Source organism: Etheostoma spectabile, chromosome 20 (genome assembly GCF_008692095.1).
Source record: "Etheostoma spectabile isolate EspeVRDwgs_2016 chromosome 20, UIUC_Espe_1.0, whole genome shotgun sequence".
In the NCBI taxonomy this organism is placed as follows: Eukaryota; Metazoa; Chordata; class Actinopteri; order Perciformes; family Percidae; genus Etheostoma; species Etheostoma spectabile.
Window position 1 is genome coordinate 18,810,793 of NC_045752.1, and position 27,296 is coordinate 18,838,088.

The 27,296-nt window shown below is 41.7% G+C and overlaps 1 protein-coding gene across 4 annotated transcripts; it reads left to right on the plus strand.

Moving 5' to 3' along the window:
• The first annotated feature begins 1,388 nt into the window (after nucleotides 1–1,388).
• On the plus strand, nucleotides 1,389–26,886 carry gphna (gephyrin a). 4 transcript variants are annotated; one of them, XM_032500120.1, is made up of 25 exons: nucleotides 1,389–1,641; nucleotides 5,304–5,382; nucleotides 6,371–6,428; nucleotides 7,094–7,186; nucleotides 7,402–7,496; nucleotides 7,645–7,711; nucleotides 9,180–9,491; nucleotides 10,471–10,572; nucleotides 11,084–11,221; nucleotides 12,839–12,881; nucleotides 13,141–13,278; nucleotides 13,818–13,910; nucleotides 14,157–14,212; nucleotides 14,983–15,102; nucleotides 15,189–15,247; nucleotides 15,357–15,510; nucleotides 15,636–15,757; nucleotides 16,765–16,852; nucleotides 17,148–17,221; nucleotides 17,484–17,548; nucleotides 19,493–19,591; nucleotides 21,963–22,066; nucleotides 22,920–23,016; nucleotides 23,980–24,118; nucleotides 24,243–26,886. In XM_032500120.1, the coding sequence occupies exons 1-24, from the start codon at nucleotides 1,542–1,544 to the stop codon at nucleotides 24,111–24,113; spliced, it is 2,490 nt and encodes an 829-aa protein (XP_032356011.1). In that variant the 5' UTR covers nucleotides 1,389–1,541; the 3' UTR covers nucleotides 24,114–24,118; nucleotides 24,243–26,886. The 4 variants fall into 4 exon arrangements, with proteins under 4 accessions (XP_032356011.1, XP_032356012.1, XP_032356013.1 ...); XM_032500121.1 differs by lacking the exon at nucleotides 19,493–19,591; XM_032500122.1 differs by lacking the exon at nucleotides 10,471–10,572.
• Nucleotides 26,887–27,296: the final 410 nt, after the last annotated feature.

Sequence of the window (27,296 nt, forward strand, 5' to 3'; positions counted from 1 at the left end):
ATAGTTCAAACAATGCCTGGCTGGAAGTTTTCATTCTTTGATTTTCTTTTACTTTTGGTAGAGCATTTGCTGCTCATGATCTGACCAGTCCTGAAGCAACACTGCTGTTAGGCAAGAAGCATGAAACACAATATACTTAATGTAACTCTGTGAGGGCCTCCTCTCTTGCTGATGGGCTGTCAGCTCCGCTGGGGGAAATGTCTGCACATGCTGCAGCCAAAGTCCATATTTACACTCTATCCCATCCAAGAGAACTGTCAATACCACTAGAGTTGGGTATCCAAATTTTGATACCGTCAAACCTCCTCCCTATTTTACCACGGTATACGGTATTACCTTGACTAATTAAAAACTAAGACGAAAGGCTCAGACGGCGTCACCAAACTGTTGGGTTGTGCCTACAGCGTTCAGAAACTGAATACTAAACACTAATACTCGTTAGATCGGAACCCAAAATGCTGCCAAACTGCAGAAGTTGTGTTCTTGTTCTAGACCAGGACATTCAGTGGGTGACTTGCCATCTTTCCCCTCTCTCTCTCTCTCTCTCTCTCTCTCTCTCTCTTTCTCCTCCACAGTGGCCAACCACACATAAGCATTTTTAAGCATTTAATAAATGATATTTAATATTTAATCCTTGTCTTCTATATAAGTGCATTGCATTTTTTTTAATGACGGTATTGAAACTGATACGTTGTTATTTTTAAGACCCCTCGGTATACCGTATTACCGCCCAACCTTACATACCCCTTTAAAGAGAAGCTATTGTTGTCGCAGTAACTTGTAAAAGTACATTGCTGTTGTTACCATAGCAACCAACTACATTCCAAAGGGTTCCTAAATGTTTGATCCTTATTCTACGGTTTACAGTTTCTTAATCAGAAGAGAAGACACATTAAACACACACAACTAGTTCTGTTACTATTTCTATTTTACATGCTGTACATTTGAATATTTTTAATATAACAAAACATTTTGATGGCTGGACGGGCCAGTGCCGCCCTGGTCCGTTACTGTCTACGCGCTGGTGCCTCTCTGCATGCAGCTGGGGCCTTTTTTATTTTTTTTGCCCCTTTCCTTCAGATAGCCTACATCCACCACTGTCCATCTTCTTCACTGTGTGTGTGAGTGTGTGTGTGTCAGGGCTGGATTAACTGGCTGGGGGGCCCAAATGTCCCCTTCAATATAACTAGAAACTCAACTTTTTTTGTGGTCAATAAAGACATTTTACTGCTGGTGTTATGAAACTGTGTCCTACAAGAGACTACATTTGGTTAAAAAAGGAGTACTGACTCTCTGTGATACTGACCAGGAGCTATTGGGCCATTGCACTGTAATATTGGCTACTTCACACATAGGTCACCTTACTCTTATTAGGGGGTTTCACAAAGTACCAGTCCTGACGTTCTACCTGTGGTTTTTGAGGCGGCCCCAAATCTTAAGTTATTAGTTGGAGGACACTTACACCAAAGGACACGCACATACACACAGTCGTCCTCCAGAGGTGCAGCAGCAGCCCGCACACCACCACACTGTTTCTATGTATGTGCCCCGGCACAGTGCAGACAGAGGTTGTAAACATGGCGGCGGACGGGATGGTGCTTACCAACCACGACCATCAGACCCGAGTGGGGATTCTGACGGGTAAGGAGACTGTTTGATAACATGTGATGAAATGCTTTTTAATGGTGCACCTTTGTAGCGTTGTGCCGACGGTTGCCCGTGCACGTCGGTGTCACGATACGAGCTGTCTTCGCTACCAAGCTAGCTTTCGTTAGCCAGTATGCTAAGCTAACCGGTTTCGTTGACTGTCATTGCTCTAACCGCAGCTAACGTTAGCTTCACGGCTCTTGACAGGTTGGATAGATGTGGAATTTGCTTTGTAACGACGTTATTTGCAATTCTGTAGTGAAGTTTATGACGTATTCACATGTGAAGACTGGCTGTCACCATAATACATCCATGGTTATATTCAGTGTTGTACGAAATAGCTAGCTACACTACATTGTAGTGAAATATTTTAATTAACGTTAGCGTCAATTGAGACAGTAGGAAGAAGACCGCCCAGCAAAGACTTTCAAAATTAGGGGGGCTAATGTGATTGATTGGCAAGCAAGTGCTGCAATGAGTTTTTAACTAAGATTAGCGCTTTTATTTTGAAATCAAAAACACCGTTTTTCCTATCTTGTTGTGCTGTATGTTGCAAAATTGACGCAAGGGAACGGTATATTTTCTAGCAATGTAACGAAACCGAGCCTACATCGGCTGCATTATTCATGTCCCTTTGCAGATCCGATATATTTGCAGCTTTTGAGGGTGCTCTTCATTAACATTTATTTTATGGCTCCTTGACGGCCATTTCATCTGGGCTTCATGTGTCTTTTGATTGAACTCAGAAATGTAACCTTGCATGTATTAACGTTAATCATAAATTGTGCGTTTGGTAGCTATTAAAAGCCATTTAGAAGGCAAGGCGCACTGCTAAAGCGAAATGAATTCTGTTATGCAGGTTGTTTTAACAGCTTCCCCAATTAGCCCAGCTGATGTTTGCCTCTCAGTCGTGCACGTACAGGACGACTGGGACCAGTATAACGTTACAGTCGTGTGACAGCCACCAGTCACCAGTAGCCCTGCTGCCTCCTCGCCAAGGCAGGGGGAGACGTGAGACTAATGCTAAGAGGATGCGCCCCAGCAGCTGCCTGGGAAGCCTGTCGTGGTTTTGAGGAGCTAGCATATCGGCTAAAAGCGGCTAACCGTGCAGTCCATACAGCTGACAACCACCGCTTCATGTCACATGTTAACACACGGTCCTACCGTATTGCTGTAGTTGAACCTGTGTTGGTGTGTGTGTGTGTGGGTGGTGTGTGTGTGTGGGGTGTGTGTGTGTGGGTGTGTGTTGTGTGTGTTGGTGTGTGGGGGGGGGGGGGGGGGGTTGACATTTTTCACAAGACATTTTAACTGAGAAATTAAGCCAAGTTTGTTGTTGACGTAAGGTATTATAATGGTTGCATATATGGAGCAAAAGGTGAAATAACAATGATATAACACAATATTGACAATGAAACAGTTGGTTGTAGCCCAAGTCTCATAGGCTCATTTTTAGACAGCGTTAGGAAAACCAAAGATATGAGAAATTGCCTTCTGTGATAACTGGGCAGAAGGCGCAGGGCTACACACTGTAGGAGATGTGCTAAATTTAGCTCAAATACTTCAAACACAGGCTATGGCTTTGCCAAAGAGAGCAATGTCCAAAGGGCAAACTACTTATGATAGCTGCAGAAGTTCTATATTTTACAACAAATTCCATTAAAATACCCAAACCAACAATGAATTGACCCTACTAATAACTTATGTTTTTATCCAAAGCTCGACAAATCTTACTCCTCCAACGACATTACCGTTGCAGCGGGTGACGTTCACTGTAGTTCATTTCGACTCAATATTACATGCACCTTCCTGCTTCTGTAAATACTCACTGAAGCACCAAATGTGTATTAATCTGCAGCCAAAAATAGTCCTCAACAATATATCCCTGTCCCAAGTAGCATTTGTGAAAAGGACATTTCTTACTTTGTAATACTTTTGTATTTAACTTTAGATTTTGAATGCATAACGTTTACTTGTAACATATTATTTCCACACTTTGGCATTACTACTTTGACTTAAGTAAAAGGTCTGAGTAGCATACAGTACATCTCCCACCATTGCATTAAAGTATATTTAGTCGTCCGCTGACATTAGCTCATCACAGATATATTTGGTATTGGTGTACATGTTTGCCAATAATTAACAAGAAATGGCAGAAATATAATTTTTTGTTTGTCATTACGTAAATCACAGTTTGTCCTCCAGAGAGCTCTGACAAGTTTATTTAGTTATTTTAAGTGTCGGTGTTGTAGTTTGTAGACCGTCCCTAAGCCCTCGTCTTACTGCCGGTAGCGGTAGCAGCGAGAGCAGAAGTCATCAGGCAAGTGTTATTTAAATAAACTCCTGGTGTACTTACAAACTTTACAATGCCACGTTTTATGAGTAGCGAACCTATTTGTACTTCTGTAGAAGTTTGGTACCATTGCAGCCCTTATTAGTGGGGTCATTTACGAAATACACACTACTAAGTCATTCAGCTTATAGCTCTAACTTGACCAATGTTAGACCAAGGGAAAAAAGCTCCTGGGGGGGGGGTGTATTTGGCTCAAAGTCATGGTACAAAGGACCCTTGGGTGAAATTACTCCGAACCATCCCTTTAATAATGATATAAAGCTTTAGTGCATAATTTGTTTTATATTGATGAACATCTGATACATTCAAGCCATTGCCAGATGAGTTGCTACAAAGCTAATTAAGACTATCATCTGCACACAACTCTCTCTGTATATCTTAGCGTTGCTGTTTAGAAATTGTTGTTGCCAGGCAACATTCTCGCGCAGAAACTCAGGTGAAGATAATGACCTCTTCTGAAGAGTCAATTTTTTTTAATCCTCCGTGTCCTCCTTGGCTACTAGCGGCTGCGTGGGGGAAAATGGGGGCACGTGCACGATAACAGAAGGCTGGTGACAACAGTGGTGTTGTCATTACCTAGAATTCCTCATGGGGCAACAGAAACTACTCACTATAGCTTTAAATTGAAAAAAATACACGTATATAGAAAGTTTGACATTTTGGGAAGTACGATTATTCGCTTTCTTGCAAAGAGGCAGATGAGAAGATTGATATATTTCTGATATCTGTAAATACAAGGCTTCAGCCGGCAGCTCATTAGAGTAGCTTAGAATAAAAACTGGGAACATGGAGAAACAGCCAGCCTAGCCCCGTTAGAACCAGGCTAGAACAAAGTCTGAAGTTCGACTGATTCAATTGTAAGACACGCCAGGCAACTTTTTCAAATCAATGTGTTACACATTCTCTTTAAAGTGGATCTAGACAATCTCAAGTTTTTACTTTAGCAGTTCATAATATTAAAATAATAATACACCATGGGTGAATAGATATCCGCTGTTCGTAGTCTATAAAGGAATACTATAGCTTCATATATTAATGTGTAACAATATTGAATGTGGTACTGTTTAATTTTCCTTGGAAAACAAAATTAAAGAGTAATTAGACACTGATATTCAAACAATGTCAATTTAAATGCTGGGCAATAACATTAATTAAGTAAACACGTGTGAACTTCAATTGAAATGTCTCATTAGTATCAGCCGGGGTTCCAATCTCTTCGTAGACAACCAATGTCAGTGATCATTTTTATTTTAAAAGTGCATCGTATTCCTGCTTGTTCTGTAACTTGAATGTCTCTCTTCTTCAGTCAGTGACAGCTGTTTCAATAACTTGGCTGAGGACAGGAGCGGAGTCAACCTGAAAGACCTGGTCCATGATCCCTCTCTGTGAGTCTCTTACACACAGTCTATTATAGAGTCAGATCAGTGTCAATATTAATGAATCCACGCAGAGGGATTCACAAATGTATTTTGTGATTTATATACAAATGAGTCTCCTCAAAAATAACTATTGTTGTACTACATAAATGTAAAAATAAATCCACACGTAGCAAAGTAATTCTGACACACACAAATATTTTTGTTGTTTTAAATTAAATTAAAAATGAGATAAATGTAAATTAAATGTATTCCCCAGGATCACAAAGGCATGTCCAGCCCTACTCTGCCTTTGTTTGTCTTACCCTGTTATTCTAACCCTGTTGTTCCACTGGGCACGTCTGTGCTTCGTTCCGGTTGCTCACAGGGACCGTGGCGCATCCGGAACGCAGCGCAGACGCGCCCTGTGGAAAATGTCTGTGAGCAATCCACTCCGCTGAAGATATACGAGCAGTGCTATTTTCATGCAAGCCGGGCAGGAAGTGAAACAGCTAGAGTATTCAGTCAATTTACCAAAAGACCCCCCCATTAGTATATATTTCTCCTTTACAACACCACAGATGACGAGAGATTAATCTTGGAGGTGGGAAAACATAACAGACTTTTTCTTAGAAGGACAATGCCAGAAAAGAGAAGGCGTGGACTTACCTGTAGCAGTGCCTGGAGTGGATGGTAGATACACGTGATTGTTCTCTAAATTACTTAGAGAGACGCTCCCAGTGTGGCGTGGCGTGTGGCAGAACAAAGCCGGAACTCAGCCCAGAGGTGCCCGGTGGAAAATCGCGGTTACCCTCACCTAAGTAATCCCACTCCTCTTGCCTAAACCTAACCAACCAAACTAACAAAGCCAACAAGTGCTAGCCAATCGGAGGGATAGAAGGATGGGTCATGCCTTCTTCCTGCCTTTACCATTTTGGTAAACAAACGTTGGCATGCTGTACACACTCATGCATGTACGCTGACCTTACACTCGCTCTATCTTTGTCCCCTCGTGCAGGCTGGGAGGAGTCATAGCAGCCTACAAGATCGTTCCAGATGAGATCGATGAAATCAAGGTACGTGTCTTCACTTTGAGCTCACTAGAACTCACATCACTCACAGTCAAGGAGACACATACGTACCGATAAGCGGTGAAACTAGTCTGGACTGTACAGTACACACTTTTCCACTGGCATTAATACATGCTTCAATCTGTCATAGAAGAAGACACTTGATAACCAAGATAAAGGCACTGAATGTAAAGAGTGACAAATTCCTCCTCACAAACTTCTTCAATCTTTGCTTATTTGGCTCACAAGTCTTATTGGCTGTTGCAGCGACCATCCGTCTATCATCCAACACTTAGCCAGTCATTATTCCTCAATGCTTTTCTAGCAACTGAATGCATTAGATATGATCCTGTGTTAATCCCTGTGGGGAAATTCTCTCTTGAGGTACTGAGCAGCACCTTAGAGCAGTCCAGATGTTTGTCACTACTAGAGTATGACCGCAGGTGTTTCTTTGAATTGAAGTGTCTTTATTTATTGCAGCTGCCTGTTGGTAAAGAGGATGCCTGCTGTAGTTGTTAACTCTGTGTGTGTGTGTGTGTGTGTGTGTGTGTGTGTGTGTGTGTGTGTGTGTGTGTGTGTGTGTGTGTGTGTGTGTGTGTGTGTGTGTGTGTGTGTGTGCGTGTGCGTGTGCGCGTGCGCGTGGGTGTGTGGGTGTGTTTACATGTGTACAGGACACTCTTTTGGAGTGGTGCGATGAACAGCAGCTGAATCTCATCCTCACTACTGGAGGAACTGGTTTTGCACCACGAGATGTTACTCCTGAGGTACAAACAGCCACTGACGGCAAAACTTGAACAAAAGTGTAAATAAAACCACAAATAATAACTAGGAATAACCACAGGACAGTTGGAGACTGAACCAGCAAGCCCCGTCTGATCTGAACGAATTGAACTAATTGCTTTGAAAATGTATCCTATATTCCAACCACATTTCTTTGGGACAAACTAAACTAACTTTGAACTGGTGTTTGTGTTTGTAGGCCACCAGAGAGGTGATAGAGCGAGAGGCTCCGGGTATGGCTCTCGCCATGCTGATGGGATCACTCAACGTTACACCACTAGGCATGCTGTCCAGGTGAAGATTACGATGTTCACTGTCAGTTAGACAGACTGTGTACACCAGGATGTGGGGTGCTAATCTGCTAATCTGTTTTTATCTAACCAGATTAGTGTGTGTGGTATCTTCTCGTGCTCTAATCTGCTTTCTACTGCATTGTCTTCAGGCCAGTGTGTGGTATCCGTGGTAAAACTCTGATCATCAACCTGCCAGGGAGCAAGAAGGGCTCTCAGGTGGGATTATTAAACTGTGCTTACTCTGAACTCTGCTGCAATGATATACTGTACACCATTACGCATGTCATGCACGTTATTAGGAGAATCTAAAGCTCTACTTGACTTTGTTGAGTCACAAATCTTATATGTTTTGGCTAGACTTGAAATAACGTAAAATGTATTCTGTTTTTATTACTATAGCATTAACTATTAAAAGGTGATCTAATTTGGAAAGTATAATTCATTTGAAATTGCATTAAGTTTGGTGATGAACGCGTAATAACTTGTTAAGGACTTGAAAATCAAACTTTAGGACTTGAACTTAACTTATGGCCGGAATACATTGGGCATATGAATATACTGTAATACTTTAATTTATACTTTGTATTGATCCCAGGTGGGAAAATTACAATTTTACACTCTGTTAGAACACACTAGACACAGGCCTGAAATACACACACACAAACAAACAAACACACAAACACACACACACACACACACACACACACTCAGGTCTTTTACATGCACAAAATGGAAAGATGTCACAGGGAGTGGGCTGCGACTGCTGGACAGGCACCCTGAGCGTTTGCGGGGGGGGGGATGTGGTGCTTTGCTCAAGAGCACTTTGGCAGTGCCCAGGAGGTCATCTGCCATCTTTCTAGATACCTGTCCAGACTCCGTACTTTGGTCCGTACGGGGACTTTAATATCAACTGAAGCTGCTACACTGACCACGGAAGCCACGCACACACGTGTCTATTTATGTTTTTATACCCGCGACTAGGCTGCCGTCCGACGGTCCAAAACAAAGATGGACTCTGTGTAGCAGGTAAAAAACTGTAAACACCACACTGCCGCCCGTACTTGCCCTTTAATGCTGTAGGGAACCAAAAGTTATTAGAATTTGTTTTAATGTAAAGAAACCCCAGTATGTGAGTGGTTTGATGTTTCATTATAGCTAAAAGACCAAAATAGTGGATAGCGGTAGCTTTATTTAAATGGGCCCATTCCTGCCCAGCATCAAATGAATAAATCATCAAATCAATATATTAATAAACACAATTGTATTGTAAGTAATAAAAGCATTGGGGCTTTTGCAATCTCGCTACTACCAGAAAACAGAAAGTGACTCCATGTCAACTTTGGCATCATCAAAATTATATTATTACTGTCACTACTGTTGTATTTTGAAATATTTACTAATTTCTCATTTGTTTTTCTCTTAGATCAAACCCTGTTTCTTGGGTAATAGCAGTTTAATATTGACATGATGCAATTTTTAAATGGCTGATGAAACAACGTATCTCACCACAGTTAGGGTGCTTCAAATCCAGGGTAAAAGAAGGTTGGCATTTGTGCCTGACTAGTGGGACAGCATCATTTATAGTTGACTAGTTCCAAGTTTACTGTTCATGTCAAGTCTTTGATTTCTGTTTGAAAGGGCTCTAGAGTTTAACATTTAACATGCGTTGTATTGTTTCCTCCAGGAGTGTTTTCAGTTCATCCTGCCCGCTCTGCCCCACGCCGTCGACCTGCTGCGTGAAGCCGCAGTCAGGGTTAAATCCACACACGCCGCCCTGGAGCAGCTGCCCTCCCCTTCCCCTCTGCTGGCCAACACGCACAGCGACACAAACGCCAACATGCACACCATGGAGCGCGGCACCCAATGCGAGGATGAGGAGGACGAGGAGGAGGAGGAGGAGAGGAGGAGAGTTCGACATGCGCACAACCACCACCACCACCACCACCATCACCAGCATGGTACCTCCCACATCACCGCAGCTGCTATCGCTGCCAAGGTAACCAGTCGACAGGAAACACCACTACGAGTGCTGCTGCTGCTGCTGGGAACTTGACAGATGAAACTTTAATGATCCCTGTGGGGAAATTGGGTCATTGCAGCAGCAGAGTCCTGTACTAGACAACTCCTGCTCAAATGCTATAGGCTGCTGCAGGACTCCAAAACAATCACATCAAGTTGTAAAAAATAAAATTGAAAGGCAGCAGGGCATTTCACAAACTTTTCCTGCCTTTTTCCCATTTAATTAGATACAAATCTTTCTAGTCTTTCTAGTAAAAAATGCTGTTTGATAAATTGATACATTTCTTGGCATGCTAGTTTGAAGCCCATACCTGAGACATTAAGAGATTTACAGCCGGTATTAAAATCTGTATCTGAATATCTTATCTGGAAAATATTAACGCAATGGGATTTATATTAAGGCTGTGATGGTATGGATCTTTTCTTATGATGTAAAAAAGCAAAGTACCTATCACAGTATGGCTGTTAAGCGGGCAACCACGGTATATGTTTGTTTTTCTAGAAGTTTTCCCAAATATTGCACTTTACTCTCTCCTACAGTGTTTGGATTAAAAACAAAAGAAATAGCTACTGCGTTGACATTACACTCCCGTCTATTTCCAGCTGGTGCAATAGGCTGCAAGTGTAAATAAAAAGGCTGATGTTCAGATGTCGGTGTCCAGATAATGTAATAAGATACAGATGGCCTACTCTCACGAGCCAACTCCAAATACTTGATTGGATTTTAAAGTCATGTAGAACATTACTGGGAGGAATCAGTAGGATCCACATTTTATTTATTATTTAGAAGTGGTCCATGGTGCGGCAATTTCATTTTGTGGCTTTATTCATTAACTAGATTGATTGAAGCCCTCCATTTCATCTCATTCACCTGTATGTGTCTGGGGACGTGTATCTGTCTGTCTGACTGGCTGGCTGCTTGCGTGCATGTGTGTGTGTGTTTGTGTGTCCATCAGACGAGCCATGCTGTGGTCATGGCTAAGGGGGGTCCCTACTTTGCCGGCAACACACCTGCCCCACCCACTCATTTCACCTGCTCCTGTACTCATGACCTGCAGGTGAGACACTCACACGCACCCCTCCTCTCCTTCCATTGGTCAGTTCATCATGTCTTTCAGATACACACCCTGTCCGTCATACAAATGTAAATATGCCTCTCTCTGAATTGCTTAAAATGTATCTGGAGCTTCAGTGGAAAAATGACTTTTTCTGACTGACTCAGTAGAGTGCAGACCTCCGCCGGGTGTGTCTCCCTCTCTCCTTCCAAATACAGTAGAGTTGAAACTCACTCAATTGCATACACACCTGGCCTCGCACAACAGAGTTAATCAGTACTCAGGCTTCTGTCCCTGATTGGTTTTAGTGATATTTGTGTGTTGATGAAACGGCGCCCATTGTGTGCACATCAGTAACAGTTCAGGTGGTAAGTGGTACTGCAGTAAGGGAGATGGTGGGATATAGTAGTCATAGATAAGTAGTTTGCATTCCATAAATCAAATTGTCATTTAGACACAACTTTAGTAAAACAACTGAACAACATTATTTGACTGTTTGTGTGTGTTTGTATAGATCCCGGACTCTATCATTTCCCGAGGCGTTCAGGTGCTTCCTCGAGATTCAGCCTCTTTAAGCTCCACCCCTTCCGAGTCACCACGGGCCACACAGGCGACCTCCCGTCTGTCCACCGCCTCATGCCCGACACCCAAGGTACACACAAGGTTTCATACATACACACACACTTAACTACGCTTTGCAAGAGCCACGGAGCATGCCGAGAATATATGTATCGTTACCGCTGACGGTAGTGAAAAGCTATCTCAACAGTTCCTAGTAAAAAAAGCAAACAAGCAGGAGAGTTCCTGCATGATTAGAGAGTTTTCTTATTTCTTGGATTCTCCAACTTCTGTGGTCACTGTAGGTTATTTTCTAACATTTTTATCACTTCTTTTTAAATACTCAGTAAAGAAGATGTTGCCCATTTGAAGGTTTCATGCGGATTGTTTGGAGAATTGTTTGGTGGTGGTAATTGTTTAAGTGTTATAGTGAATATTAAATGTTACTCCCAATCCTGTCTCAATTTGGCTTTCGAATGAATATACAGTATTAATGTGAGACCAATCACAAAAGTTATTAGTTGGACGTTACTGTCGGCCTCTCGCACAGTGATGGATCACGCTTTGGCTAAAAGTCTCGGGACTTGTGTTTGGAATTGAATGGGAGTGGATGAGACTGTGAGGTTTGGCAAAACTGAAATATAAATATCTTCAGTTGTTGTACATTAACGTACAATTTGTCCCAATTAAGTACTGGATATGTTAGCATATTTAAGTAACGTTGTTTTTATTGGCTGTTAATGCAAACTCAAATCTTTCCACAGCACACATTCCATCAGTACACCCGATTCATGTCTCACTCACCACTCTGCTGCTCTGAATTAAGTCTTAATTAATACTTACTCCTGAAAATGTAATAAGGCAATACTGAAGGTCTTCTTCAGGCAAACATCTGACGCAGACCTTGTTGCTTGAAATGTTACATTACATTATTGGGTGCTTGCGAAAATCAGTGTTTGGACTACCTCTCTTGTTTCTTTGTAAAGACATTAATTAGTGAATTAGTGAATGAAAACAGTATTTCTGTTAAAAAAAGAGAGAGCGGCAGAGTTGTGCGGAGGAGGACATGACATGGACATGAGGGAATTTAAAGCTGAATTTACCATGTTAGTCATGGGAATCCAGGGATTTTCACCAATCCTTGCTGTGTTTTTTATTGTTGACCGGCCTTTTTGTTTGTACCAGACATGGCTATTTTTTGAATACTGGCTTTATTTAATATTTATTTATTCACGGTATTCAATTTTTTGCAATGGCACGCTCCTTTTTAACCATTAAATAAAGACAAAGAGGCAACTTATTGTACACAAATAAAAAGCAATGAAGAAAATCACTGATGAATGAACTTCCATAGCAGATACGGACAACACACTAGCAGATATCTGAAATGTTATTAAGGAACAGCATTAGACTGGGATATCAATCAAACCCCATACTGATTTCTGTTTTAGTTTCTAATTATCCTGTGTTGTTCTATGCAGTCACAGAATTAGACACACAGCTGCTGGTGTGCTGGCTTTGAACGTCACAGCTAGAATTCATGTTATTTATGTCTCCGTGTCCTGTGTATTAGACATTATTAATAGATACATCAACATGAACGCCTTTGCCAGACTGTCCTGTTATGAAGGAGGAGGTATTTAAATCATCCCCTACATATATTTGCATCAAACAATGACCAAATATAGAACATGTGTCTGTCTCTCTGCAGGTTCAGTCACGATGTGGCAGTAATGAGAACATTCTGAGAGCCAGTAAGTTCAGAGAGAGAGAAAGTGTGTGTGTGTGTGTGTGTGTGTGTCTGTGTCTGTCTGTGTCTGTCTGTGTCTGTCTGTGTCTGTCTGTGTGTGTTTGTGTGTGTGTGTGTGTGTGTGTGTGTGTGTGTGTTTTCATGCCAGCCTTGTAACAGTAACCTGCATCACTATGGAACATTTTTAATTTTCACGGTATTGGTTATAGGAACGTTTTCACTACTTCCTCACTTACTCTTTGTGTGTGTGTGTCTGTGTGTAGGCCACAGTGCGGTGGACATCAGTAAAGTGGCACGTCGTCATCGCATGTCTCCGTTCCCATTGACTTCAATGGACAAAGCCTTCATCACTGTTCTAGAGATGACACCTATTCTGGGAATTGAAGTCATTAACTACAGAGGTGAGTCTTCTGTGTATGTGCTTTGTTCTGTTCTGGTTGGCTCGTTTATGCACAGGCACATAGACATTGCATTATCATTATGTGTTATTGATAATATTTGAAGTTAGGGTTCTCATGGTCACGGAAAACATGGAATTTTGTAGTGTTTAATCTAATTGTTACAGTAATCTTCGGTGGATAACCTTTTTACGTAGTTATTTTCTGTAGTAACGTATCTGTAACACGCGTTGATGCGTGACAGTGTCTTGTAAACTATCACGTACGTTTCTCATCTTCTCATTTAAACTTTTTTTCACTTTCGTTCCGTCTCTCCTTCTGTGTATGCCAGCTAGATGAAATCCTGTTTGAATAGAGTTTGAGTCTGATATGTTTGAATAATGCCAGGTAAGTCTGCATTTAATGTCATGGCTCTCTAATGACCGATACAATTTGTATTGGTCACTAGAATCCATGGAAAAGATTGGAAAGGAATGTGCGTAGGGTTTGTTGTTCAAATGTGGTTTGCACTAAATTGACCTGGTTTGGGCCAATTTCTTTAGATGGTTTTGGTCGAGTGCTCGCTCAGGACATATATGCCAAAGACAACCTTCCTCCGTTCCCTGCTTCTGTTAAAGATGGCTATGCTGTACGAGGTGAGACCACTAATACTATCTATTACTAAACATGTTGACATTGAATGAATTAAACAGCTAATTCTTCACACAGTATACTGTACATAAACTATGCTCTTGGCTGCCATTTGAGTCTTAAAGATAGATATTTATGGTCTAATTTCCGTAATTAACGGAATTTTCCCACTGGGGATCAATAAACAGTATGAATTATTAATTCTAGAAATTATAAATTAACTTAATTAAATCCTTATTGTTGACCTGTAGCTGCTGACGGCCCGGGAGATCGCTTCATCATGGGAGAATCACAGGCTGGACAACAGGTCAGCTCTAATACACTAACACTATGATAAGTTACAGTTGTGAACAACTCAGCCTAGTGCCATTAGTATTACGTTTAGCAGTACAGGTATTATCAGTGCAAACAACACAACTATTAGCTTTCTAATGGTTCAAGACCTTCCACTTGCAACCCATGGTCATACTCGCAGCAGTATTCAAATTTTTAATAGCACTTCTAGGGCTGCGTATCGCCAATGATTTCCTGATTTCCGATTTACAAGGTCCCAATTCATTTACAAAAACCAACTGCTTGGATATGAAAGAGATTCTCTGAGAACTTATGCTGTAAATTGTACAAAAAAGAAGCAACCCTCAAATATTTTTTATAATGCACCAGGTGAATCTTTAGCCTGTGTGTCAAAGTGAGTGCATCTGCGTGATTATCATTCAGTCACATCATTGGTCTCATAGCTCTAAAACAGCTGAGCCAATCATAGTGAATTGGCTCCCTGTTGAATACAGCAAGCCTTTTTAGATTGTAGGAAATGCAGGAAATGCAACACAGTTCAAAGCATTAAAAAACAATGGGTGATGCCTGTTAACAATGACAACGACTCAACAAATGGAGAGCTTCTCCAGGAAATCATTCTGTTGTCTGGTGTCTGCAGAGCGGCCCTACATAAGCACCACAAATCACAATTTAGAGGCAGATGGTTTTACAGTTGAGTTTATGTCTGTGGATACATTAAAAGTCTAATTATATAATTCAACTAATGTTGTCTTTTGAAACATTCTCTCTCTCTGTCTGCAGCCCACTCATACAGTGATGCCAGGTCAGGTGATGAGGGTGACGACCGGGGCTCCGATTCCTTGTGGAGCCGACGCTGTGGTCCAGGTAGAAGATACAGAACTTCTGAGGGAGTCTGAGGATGTAAGTACCTTGAATTCTGTCTAGTTTTAGTATGTGTGTTTGTTTGCAAGTATGATGATAGTAACAGTCAGTCTGGTTTGTTTCAGGGCACAGAGGAGCTGGAGGTGAGGATCATGGTCCAGGCCCGTCCCGGACAGGACATCAGGTAAAAACAAACCACCATATGCTGAAGGAACCAAGCTGAGGCTAATTCCTATCAAAGCTGTATCAAAGCCTCCAGCTAATTATGACTGTAACATTGTGTGTCTGCACAGGCCAATAGGCCATGACATCAGGCGAGGGGAGTGTGTGTTGGCTAAAGGAACACATATGGGGCCGTCAGAGATCGGCCTGCTGGCTACAGTGGGAGTGACTGAGGTCAGCGTGCACAAGTTCCCTGTGGTGGCTGTCATGTCCACTGGAAACGAGGTACAGACACATAAACAGATGAAAATACACACAGATTTTTCCTATGATCTTTGCAGTCAGAGTTATGGGTCTTCTACTGAATGTAGATGTCAGTTGATTTCCTTTTTATGTTTGTGTGTGTGTAGCTGTTGAATCCAGAGGATGATCTTCACCCAGGAAAAATACGAGACTCCAACCGCTCCACCCTGCTGTCCACCATCCAGGAACATGGCTATCCCACCATCAATCTGGGCATTGTTGGAGACAAGTAGGGGCATTTGGTTTATACAAATAACGTATAAAATAAGCTTCCTGCGGAGCAGAGCAGTGAAAGTCTGCAGAGATCCGGCATCTCTGCAGACCACCGTTCAGCTAAACCATGGATGTATAATAAAATCTGGATACAGCGTTACAGGCGGAGCTCCGTTCATTCCTATGAGAGTTGCTCAGTGTCAAATGAAGCCAAAAACGTGCCCCGTATGAGATTATCTTGATGATCAGCCCTGCTTCTGCACAATGGGGCCCTACTAGAGACGACCTCCGCCCAAGCCGGCTGCTTATGGTTTAGCCTCGGCTAAGTTGAATGGGGATTGATTTATTTAATCGTGCGGCTCTTCTAGACTTTCTAAATGTTATCGGATCGAATGGATCAAATTCTGAAAGTGAAACGAGTCATTTCGCAGGGCATGTGATGCTCAAAAGGAATGACCCACTGATTTAAAAGTCTCTTTTGCCATGTATACGTCTATGTGGAATAATCTTTTTGGGCCCCATGGCATCACCTGACTGACACGGATGTATTAATGTTTGGCTGCTATGTGAAATTGCCTTCAAAGCCAGATACTTCCTGGGGGACTGCTGTAACACACTGCCCACACTGCCATGACACAGAGCTGGATTTAAATCCACAAAGTATCCCTTTAAGTGGGCATTCCAAGAGAAAGTAAAAAAGAATGATAAAAATTGATGCAACAAAGTCCAAAGTAAAACTGGATCCTTCGTTTCCCATAATGCCACTTGGTTGTGTCATTTTTTTGGTCAAGATCTCCTTGCATGGTAAACACCCACATCTTTTAAATTCCACATCTCCAGTTTGTAACACAAATTTTCCATTAATAATCAAACATAATCAAATCAACTAAACCCTAGTGACATCACTGTGACATCAACGTGGTTATTTTATATAGATATTATATTAAAAAGATGTTTTTATAGGCTGAGTAGCACTCCCCATTTAGGTGTAAACTGAGTTTAACGTGTCATGCGTGTTTGCAGCCCTGATGACTTGCTGTCAGCGCTCCATGAGGGAATCAGTCGTGCCGACGTCATCATTACTTCGGGGGGTGTGTCCATGGGAGAGAAGGTAACCTCTCACCTATGACCCATCTCTTCTAACTTACTAAATAATTTGCTGACATGTTGTGTAGATATTCTGATCTTTAATAAGGAAGCAGCCAAATTCTCATCAACCCTTTTCACAGAATATTTCTTTGCATGCTGTTTATCCTCCAAGTCGGTTTTTCTGCTCTAGCAACATGTGATAGCACTACTGTTCACAGCTGATTCTTCTTTTCTTTTTTTTTTTTTAAGTATTATTGTTCTCCATTTGTGTCTGTGTGTCTGTGTTTGTCTGTGTGTGTGTCTGTGTGTCTTATCAGGACTACCTAAAGCAGGTGCTGGATATTGACCTTCATGCTCAGATCCACTTTGGACGAGTCTTTATGAAGCCAGGGTGAGATGGGGAAGGGTACCAATGGATTCCTTAGGTATTCTAGTATCATGTGATAAAGACGGAGATCGATTCTGGATTTTTTTGAATCAATATTGGATCATCTTAACGAAAATTTCAATTAGAATTTGTTTTGTTGTTTTGTTTTTTTAACCCAACCCTAAGTATGACTGCTGCTACTATTATTACTGATGCTACCACTGCCTTTGATACTTCTTATGACACCTGGAGAAAAAGTAATCACCTGTGGGTTTCTGCTCCGCAGTCTTCCTACTACATTTGCCACAGTTGACATCGACGGAATACGGAAACTCATCTTTGCTCTGCCAGGTAATATATTTATGTCAGAAATAACTGGGTTTGTGTTGTTTGAGTGTCTGTAAGTGTGTTCTCTCCTTGCTCAGACCCCCCAGAACCATCTCTGATACCCCTTTGCTTTGCCTTAGTTCTTTATTTTTGCCTCAATGCCCACTAAGTTGCTTTCTCAAGTATAGCTCTGCAGACCCAGGGCGATTCGGGGTAGTGAAGTTGCAACATTGTTCCTTTTTTATGTGGTTTGGTTTGCGTTGGGACTGCACTTTTTCAAACACACCTAATATTTTTACACAAATGTCATCTGCTCAAAACGAGTTTTCTGGTCTCAGAAATTATGGAGCAGAGCAAATGTATAACTTAGTTAGGGTTTTCTGGTTTTGCTTTAATGTTTTTAATATTTTAAAAGAAGGGACATAATATGAGCAGATAACAGACAGCGAGTGAAGGGGAGGGCGGCCCTGATGAGAGAGATGATGATGCGATGTTACACAGACGACCGGCAATGTGGTCATATTAGCAGGTTATGGCTTTGAAAGTTATCATCCCTTAAATCATATATATATGTCTGTAAATTGTGTGGAAAGTTGAAATCACAGGCTAGTAAATGCACTGTACAGTAATGTTTTTTTTGGTTCACATCCTATATTTGGTTATTTGGTTCAGGTAGCAGGTCCGCCCATGATGGTGCCAGATGCAGGTTTGATTTTTATGGCCAGAGTGACACTATGGTAACGGCGTTTAAAAAATATTCATACAGTTGTGACTCAATCAAGTCAGCAGGGTGGCAAATAAACCTCCAGGGTGTGAATTCTGACTTGCTTGTAAATGGATGCCTAAATTGACCCATTGGTTTGTAATGGTTTGCTCCTACCTCAGCATCCTACCAGTCCTACCTATTTTTGGCCATTCCTCTTGTTTCCCTCCAGACCTGGACCCACATTTAGCATCAGCCCCTGTCTTGTGTGTCTGTACTCTAGTTGTCCTCATCCTTTGGTTTGTATGGTTTGCTTATGGAACTGTTAGAATTGCTAGATTGCTGATCTACTTGGGTAAAGGTAAAATCAGGTATTGGTCTGTCAGTAACTGTCAGATCCAATAAGAAGAAGGTTGCTCTTATTTTATTCAAGCAGTCTAAGGCCTGGACCATGTGTAAAACCTGCCTCACTCTGCCTTTTAAAACAGTTCTTCCCATTTTTGTCCTGGACCCTGTATCTTTTCATCAATTACCAGCAAACAAATAAATTCAGCCCCTACCAGCAAACAAATAAATTCTTTCCCTACAACCTATTATTTAAGACAAAAACACATAATTTAATGAATGAATCAAATTTGAACATCTTTACATTGTTAGTTCATTTCCTATCCTGGCCTGAGACACATTCATATGGTTTGTAACTTATCATTGCACTTACAATAACGAGCGTAGCTATCCTCAATTTAGATCATCCTGTTTGTCTCCTCTCCGTTTTTTCTTGCATTCACCGTGTGTGTTTTGTGCTTTGTCCATTAATATTTACAGTCCATACTCCAAACACAGTCTCTACCTTTGGCCCTCAAACTTTAAAAACCTCTGCTCTACAGTGAAGCAACTAATATTGTCTTTGTTAGAAAGAACTAACTGATACAGAGGAAAACAATAACAAGATTACACGGGCTACAAATGGGCAGAACTGTGCTTTGAAGAGCTGCCAACAACACGATTTTGCAGATCTGCATAAAGTTTTAGCTTAAAAAGCTACTATAGAACCCCCAGTCTCTCTTTGACTAAGGCACAGCAGTCCTTTACTGCTGTGTTGCAGTTCCACTGTGGTTTTTGGTGCTAGATGCCAGTATGTCGCCATAGCAATGTAAAAGAATCCTACAGTATAGAGTGTCCTTTGGCCTTGATCTGGGCCCTTGTGATTCAGAGTGTGTTGGTCTTTGTCCAGCACTGTGTATGTATTGCTATTGTTATTAAAGGAAACTTCAACTTCAGAGAGACTGGGCCCTCCCTGCTGGAGGTCGTAGCCCCGAGTGAGACCGAGGCCAGACAACCACTAACCCCTGCACCTAGAGGAAGTAGGTCCTAAAAATAAACCCACAATAAGGCCAATTTATGCTCCTGCGTTAAATCGACACGGTGGGTACATAAGTAGGTACGTGGAGAAACGGACCCAACGGACCGCCGTAGCCTGACGTGCACCTCTCGAAAAATGTAACTAATGACTACTGTATTGCAGCATTTAGTGTTGCATTTCATCCTACTCATTTCCTGGTTCTCCTTCTCCATAAACAACATGAATTCAAGGAGAGGTTTAACTTTTCTTGCTACAGGGGAGACACTTTGTTCCTCCCACTATGCCTCTAGAGTCAATATTTGCTCCGCAGCTAATCCCTGTCACTCTCCCACTCGCTCTACCACACACTCATGCCGGCCATGCTATTCTCTGGAACGCCACCAACACCAACGCACAAGGATAAACCTCAGACGTAGGCTACGGCGAAAGCTCTGCGTAACGCCCCCGCAGAAGCATAAATCCGCCTTCACCCACGTATGACCTCTGACTGCACAGATCCGCTTTCCTGCTTGGAAGACCTTTTCAACTTTGACGTTGTTGCCACCGACCTTTCAAGGCGCAACCAATGCCAGAAGCAATGATGACGTATACCTGCGCTGTGCTTCTATGCCTCTTTGTCTGCAATATGCTCTGCACTCCAGATTTTACCTCTGATGAATGTGAAGGTGGCTTAATGTGGTTGTGTTAGGCGTGTTCTATGACTATGACAGCAAAACACATTTATAGATAGTACAATCATGGGTGTAGGTTTTGTTTCCACATTGGTGGGGACATGTATTAAGCTGGGGGTCTAGAAAACATAATGGGATATAAAGCAGTAAATCTGCCTACACTCATCTCAAACCGCAGAGAGGTATTCATCATCGAGTGTGGCAAGGAAGCTATTTGCTTTTGCTTGGTAACGACAGCTGTTATCTCATTGGTTGCGCGTTTTGAAAAGGTCAGCGGCAACTAGGTCAAAATTTAAATAATTGAAACTTTAAGCACAGTGCAAATGCGAGCGATACGCGATGCCAGGGGTAGCGCAGCGCTCTCACTGTAGGAAATCAATGGCACGGCTAGCGAAAAGCGAGGCGGCTTAAGGCTCTCAGGCATTATGTATGGCGTTCAAATATTTATTCTCCTGTAGACCAACTTATTTTTTCATTTAATGTCAAATGTAGGCATGATTTACTCCTCTGTCGTCTTTGGCATCTTTTGTATGATGTAGTAACCTCTTTAAATGTGCATGTTTCACCTGTTCACGTCAATGATGAATTCATTAATAAACCCCTAGACTTTAAAAGCTCAGATGTTTTTGCTCATGTTCAAAACTTTTTGCCCATTCCCCATTTAGCTTATCCTACCTGTGTTCTCTGATTTTTGGAGAATAAATAGTGGTTATAATTTGTCAGCAATGTTATTTGTTGTTAATATTACAAGAATAAAGTTGTAAATTAATGATAATAAAATTACAGTTTCAAGAAGAACTCTACCTGCCCTATAGTCTGATGGGCATTCCATCATTGCTTGGCTGATATTCAGATCATGTTTGGGTCTCTGGTCCCGGGATGAGACAAAATTTAGAGAAGCGGTTTTCTGCTCTTCATTGGGGGTGGAAATCAAAACTAGATGAAAACACTTCTGATCAGGCATAAATCTCACCATTGTGCGGCTTATTGTCCACACATATTTGAACTTCACCACCTCTGATAAAGTACAGTTCACAGCCTCTTCCCCAGGCTTTAGTGGGAGGCATCCTGGAGTAGGGAGGCAGTCCCAAACAGAAAGCTGTCTATAAGGGAGGGGGACGCAGAGACAGCGACACAGAGCTGCCGGGTAGAGGAAAGACACTACAAATCAGTCCAAACCCTTTACAATTCTAAATAACTGGGGCACACCAATCAGCTCTAGCCTCCTCCATGTCTGGCAGTAAGTACGATATTTGCATGTGATGTGAACCTTCAGATTGCCCCCTCCCTTTCAGCCAATCAAATGCTAGCATGCTAGGTCATCTTGGAGGAGTAGCCTCTGGGAGGGCACATCAGAATGATCCAATATGACTTCACTCCAAAAACGATGCGAATGAGCTCGCTCAAATATTGGTAGGGACAATTCTGTCCTCCTAAAATATGGAAAGGGACAAGTCCCTACCGTCCTTTTGCAAACCTAAACCATTGAGTACAATACATGTACAGGTATGTGTCTGGGTCACACTACTGTAAAGAGATAGCAGCTAACACACACAGACAGCGCAGACTAGATATAAGTGTACACAAACAGGAGACACTGCGCTGTGTATGCACCAATAGAAATGATCTACTGATGCTGTACCTTGTACATAGTTGTTTGTGGGTTTATCTTAGTAAATCCTGTGTTGTTTTGTTTTCCAGGTAACCCAGTGTCTGCAGTGGTGACCTGTAACCTGTTTGTGATTCCTGCTCTGAGGAAGATGCAAGGCATTCTGGACCCTAGACCTACAATTATTAAAGCTAGGGTAACACACACACACAGAGACACACACACACACACACACACACACACACACACACACACACACACACACACACACACACACACACAGGAGTGATGAATTGTGTAGTTTAGTAGTCATGAACTTCAGAGTGCGGATACCTGAGCCCGCCGGGCCAGGTTCAGACAGATGTTTTGAAATGATAGGTTTGGTTCGTCCTTATTATGTAAGCGGAGAGATCAGCAACCCAACTACCCAAAGCAATGGCATCCGTGACATTGCAGCCAGCAGCAGTAGCAGTGAGCGCTGCTGGCAGGACCATCGAGCGGAGGAGGAGGTCCACAGAACCTCTTGTATGAATTTTTGGGGATTTTGTTCTGTTAGCTTGGGCTTGTTTAGACACACACCACCCGCTGCTGCATATCTCAAACCACAGATGAAAGAATATTCAACAATAATGTGCCGCTTAGTGCTGATCAGTACTTTTGATGGTTGAATGTTCAAAGAGTCAAATATTTTGTGAAACCCCCTAATGCGTGATTTATGCTTCGGCATAAAATCTACACTGTAGCTGCGTAACAAGCACCTACGCCTTAGGCGGACGTGCACCTCTTGAAAAATGTAACTACACATTGCTGCAACGCACGTTGCTCAGCCGTGGCGTGGTAGCGTTGCATTTCCCCACACTCGTTTCCAGACTCTCAGCTAACTCTCGCTGAGAAAGAAGGATTGTACGTTCTTGAAAATTCCTTTAAGTGTGAAGCAATATACCTAGAAAACAATGTTTTGAATCAATTTAGCCCTTAAATTTGTGGTTTTGGACAATATAAAACCTATACTTAGTGTGTCGGTAACATTTTGCGTGTGTGTTTTTCAGCTTTCTTGTGACGTGAAGCTGGATCCCAGGCCAGAGTACCATCGCTGTATTCTCACCTGGCATCACCAGGAGCCGCTGCCCTGGGCACAAAGCACAGGTAAAGGCACACACACACACACACACACACACACACACACACACACACACACACGACCACACACACACACCACAATGAACAGCTGTATATGTGTGGTGTGTGTGTGTGTTCTTGTGGCTGTGACACACACACACACACACACACACACACACACACACACACACACACAAAATTCCACTGATGGGGCGTGTGTCACGCGTGTCTGACTGACAATCAAAACATTAAACAAATAATTATGTCATGAAATGCATGCTGCAGAGAGAAGCGCAAAGTACAAATACACTAACACCCACCTTTTAAAATAGCTGGTGTTTTAAAAAAAATGATTGTTGGACCAACCAAAGTGTTAGATATTGCTGCAATTAGTATGAGGGGAAACTAAGTGTGCATGCTAAAGGGTAAAGAAGCAAGCTTGTGACCTGGGAGGTCGCCCGGTCGTTCAATCCCCAGACCGGCAGGATAAAATCTGGGTAGGGAAAGTGAAAAGAGCAGCGCTTGTCCCTCCCTCATCACCACCACTGAGGTGCCCTTGAGCAAGGCCTTAACCCCAACCGCTCAGGTGGAGCTGCTCGGTGGCCAACGGATCAGACTGTGGGTATGTGGGCAGGTTCCAGGTGTCAATGTGTAACTGTGTGAATGTGACAAAAATGAGAATTTGTCAACTTACCTGGATAAATAAATGTGAAATTAACAATTTAATTAAACATGTTTTTTTTTTATAATAGGGTAGAAAATTGCACAAACACACAAGCTCACACATATATAGGTCTGCAACTAGAAAATATTCACTTTTTAGAAGCTGGACTCATAAAAAAATGACTCAAACCGATTAATCGACGATCAAAATATTGACAATTTAAAAGCTACTCGGTTTTTGTAGCTCTAAATAAACTCTCTCTGTCTCTCTCTCTGTCTCTCTCTCTCTCTGTCTCTCTCTCTCTCTCTCTCTCTCTCTCTCTCCAGGCAACCAGGTATCCAGCAGGCTAATGTCAATGCGTAGCGCTAACGGTCTGCTGATGTTACCTCCCAAAACAGAGCAGTACGTGGAGCTGCATAAGGGAGAGGTTGTGGACGTCATGGTCATCGGACGGCTATGATGCACGTACGTTTACATTCTCCTCATTTCATTCAAGTCACCTGTAACAGCGAGGGCGGGGGGGACGGGGATGGGACGGGGGGGGAGGGACGACACATCCAACCGTAACACCAAAATACTTTCTCCCCAGACTTCAATGTCACTCGCTACCGATTACCATGGCAGTGCCAGGACTTCCTGTCTGGACAGGAAACGGGCGGGGGCAGGAAGTGATGCATGTCTACCTGGTCGCCATTAGCTGTGATGTCATATGCAACAGCCAATCGGAGCCAGCGGAGGCTGAAACCTCATTGGTCTGCTCTGAGGAGATCACTGTATTTCAGTGGAGAAAAAATGTGGAAAAAAATATAAAATATGAGATTTATTCTGTAATATTATTATTATTATTATCCTGATGATAATGATTATTAATAGTCTTAATTAATATTCTATTTATTATTATTATTATTACCATGGTTCTGATTGAATATTATCATCTTAGTAGTACTCATGCCCTCTTCTCTCCTGTTCATTTGCTTTGTGCGTTTGATATTCTTCCCTGGTAGATATAGAGATATAGAGACTTCCTCCTCCTTCCTCCAATCCTCCTGACCTTTATTTTCCTTTTCTCTACCTCTTCTTTCTCTCTCCTTCTGTTCTGCTCTAGCATCCTCTACCCAGATATAGAAACTCCTTGATAACTATCCCTGCAGTATCACTACGTCTCCTCCTTGAACACACTGACCTTACATCAGTATTGACAAAAATATGAACTATATGCTTATAAAGACATCTTTTGATTAAAGCTGCTGATATAGTTTGTGCCAGTACAGTTTTATATATTATATATATATATATATATATATATATATATATATAACAGTGTGTATATATAAAAACATTTTTTGCCAAAAAAGAGGAAAAAAAAATACAAGGATACTTGTTACATTTTGTTTTCCAGCTATAATATTTTTAATCCATACTGATACTCTAAAACTCATCATGACTCTCAATAAAAGCCATGCGACTCTTTTAGGTGGTTCAATGGTTAGGCTTCATGGCGCGGTGAGGCAGGACTCATTTCACCACACTGGAATGGTTTATGTGGTCTGACATCAGATATAAACGCAGTTGTCATCATAAAATACATAATGTCTTCTATGATCTGATTCTTAGATCACCGGTGGGCCACAGAGACAGAATCTGTATACCCTTAACCCTGCACTCACTTTATAGTTTACATTGTGAAACGACAGTGTGAAATTTGAAACTGATAAATGTATTTGCATTTTTACAACTATTAGAGGATATTGTGGTGATATTGTTTTTCTTACTATCAAGAAATTCCATAAAATGGCCGATACCAACAACACACTAACACTAATTGTCATTTTTATGCTTAGATTTTTGAACAAATTAAACAAAATCTATTTAGACTTTAATGTCTAGAGTAAAGTATATTTCAATCCAAGCTAGCTTCGTCTTTATTCAGGCTTTAGCTTCATATTTAGTGTACAAACCTGAGTGGTGGAGATAGCTTCATATTAATACATCTTTTCGTCTAACTTTGGCAAGCGTATTTACCAAAAAAGTCAAACAATTCCTTTAAAACAGGTCAGATTAGCTTTAATTTATCAAAGGAAAATCTCAGTAATTTCCTAATGCAGCTGGGAACTGTAGTTTTTTTTTAGCAAACATTGCATTGTATTTGTTGGGGACTATTTTAAGCCACGGATTATTATACATATGGGGCTCCTCCTATTCAGAGCAGTTGGTGTATGTGGGATTGAGACAAAAAAAAACTAAAGTGTGTGTGTGTGTGTGTGTGTGTTCATGGTAATGAAGGAATGTATGGATCATTTGGTTTAATAGTTTTTGGACAAAATTGTAGCTCTACGGCACAGAGGAAGAAGTTCTACTGTATTAGGATTTGATACACACATAATACGTAGGATGTATTCATTGTTGGTTTCGGTCTTTTCATGCGATTTGTTGGCAGAACAATGTAGAATATGATCAGATCCTTTAAAGGACCAGTGTGTTGGATTTAGGGGGATCTATTGGCTGGAATGGAATAATGTATTTATAATTACGTTTTTCATTAGTTTATAATCCCCTGAAATTACCAATCGTTGTGTTTTTGTTTGCTAAATAATGAGCCCTTCATATCGACATAGTTCCTCTTCCACACAGCCCGCCAAGTTGCACCGCCACGTTTCTACAGTAGCTCAGAAAGGACAAACCAAACACTGGCTCTCAAGAGGGCCTTTTTGTGTTTTTACGTTACCCGACAGCCACCGTAGCTTCTACTACGCACTTGGAAAGGGAGGGGCGAGGGGGTATTCAGTGGTTGCTATCTGCAACCTCACTGCTAGATGCCACTACATCATACACACTGCTCCTTTAAGTAGCCAAAGATGAATTACTATACCTAGTTGACAACTTGTCTCAAAGGCTGGCGGCCAATCAGCCGCCTCCCATCTTTTTTTCAAACCACACAAACATGAGCGAGAGTTGCTTGATGAGTTGTGACATCCTGTTTTCCCAACTCAGAGAAACTCCCACCCGACATCACTTTAAAGCAGGGTGTCGTGTTCAGGTGCTCGTAAACTACACAGCTGGTGTATTTCTACCATGACAGTGTTAAGGTGCTTGTTAAAAGTCAAAAGAATCGACACAGTTCCAGGCTGTAAAATAAACTACATCATTTGACTGCTTTTCTCTCAATGTACTGTACATAGTCTGAGCATCACTGAGAAATAAAGGAAGCCTTTGACATTTAGCCCACAATAAAACCTTAGTTCACTATTAGCATCAACAAAGTAGTAGGTCGGTTGGCTGCTGAATTCTGCTGATTGAACACTCAACTTAAATTGTTTACCAATTAACAAAGACCGTTTAAATGCATAATATGCAATCTGTGAGTCCCAAGCATTCACCAATGCACCATACCTTAACTCCTCTAGTTCCTCTGATTCTCCCTATCAGCGTGATCAGTACCAAACAATCCCACATGGTCGAAGGTCTAATGCTGCATTAGGGTCATGTTGTAATAATTGTACAAAATGCTGGTACTTATTTGAATTTTACGGTACTTAAAGACACCAAGGTGACATAACTGATGTTTTTAATAGACGTCGGTTGCTGCTGATGATCTTTACGCTTCAGTTACCCCCAGAGATATGAAGTGTTAACTTCCAGATCG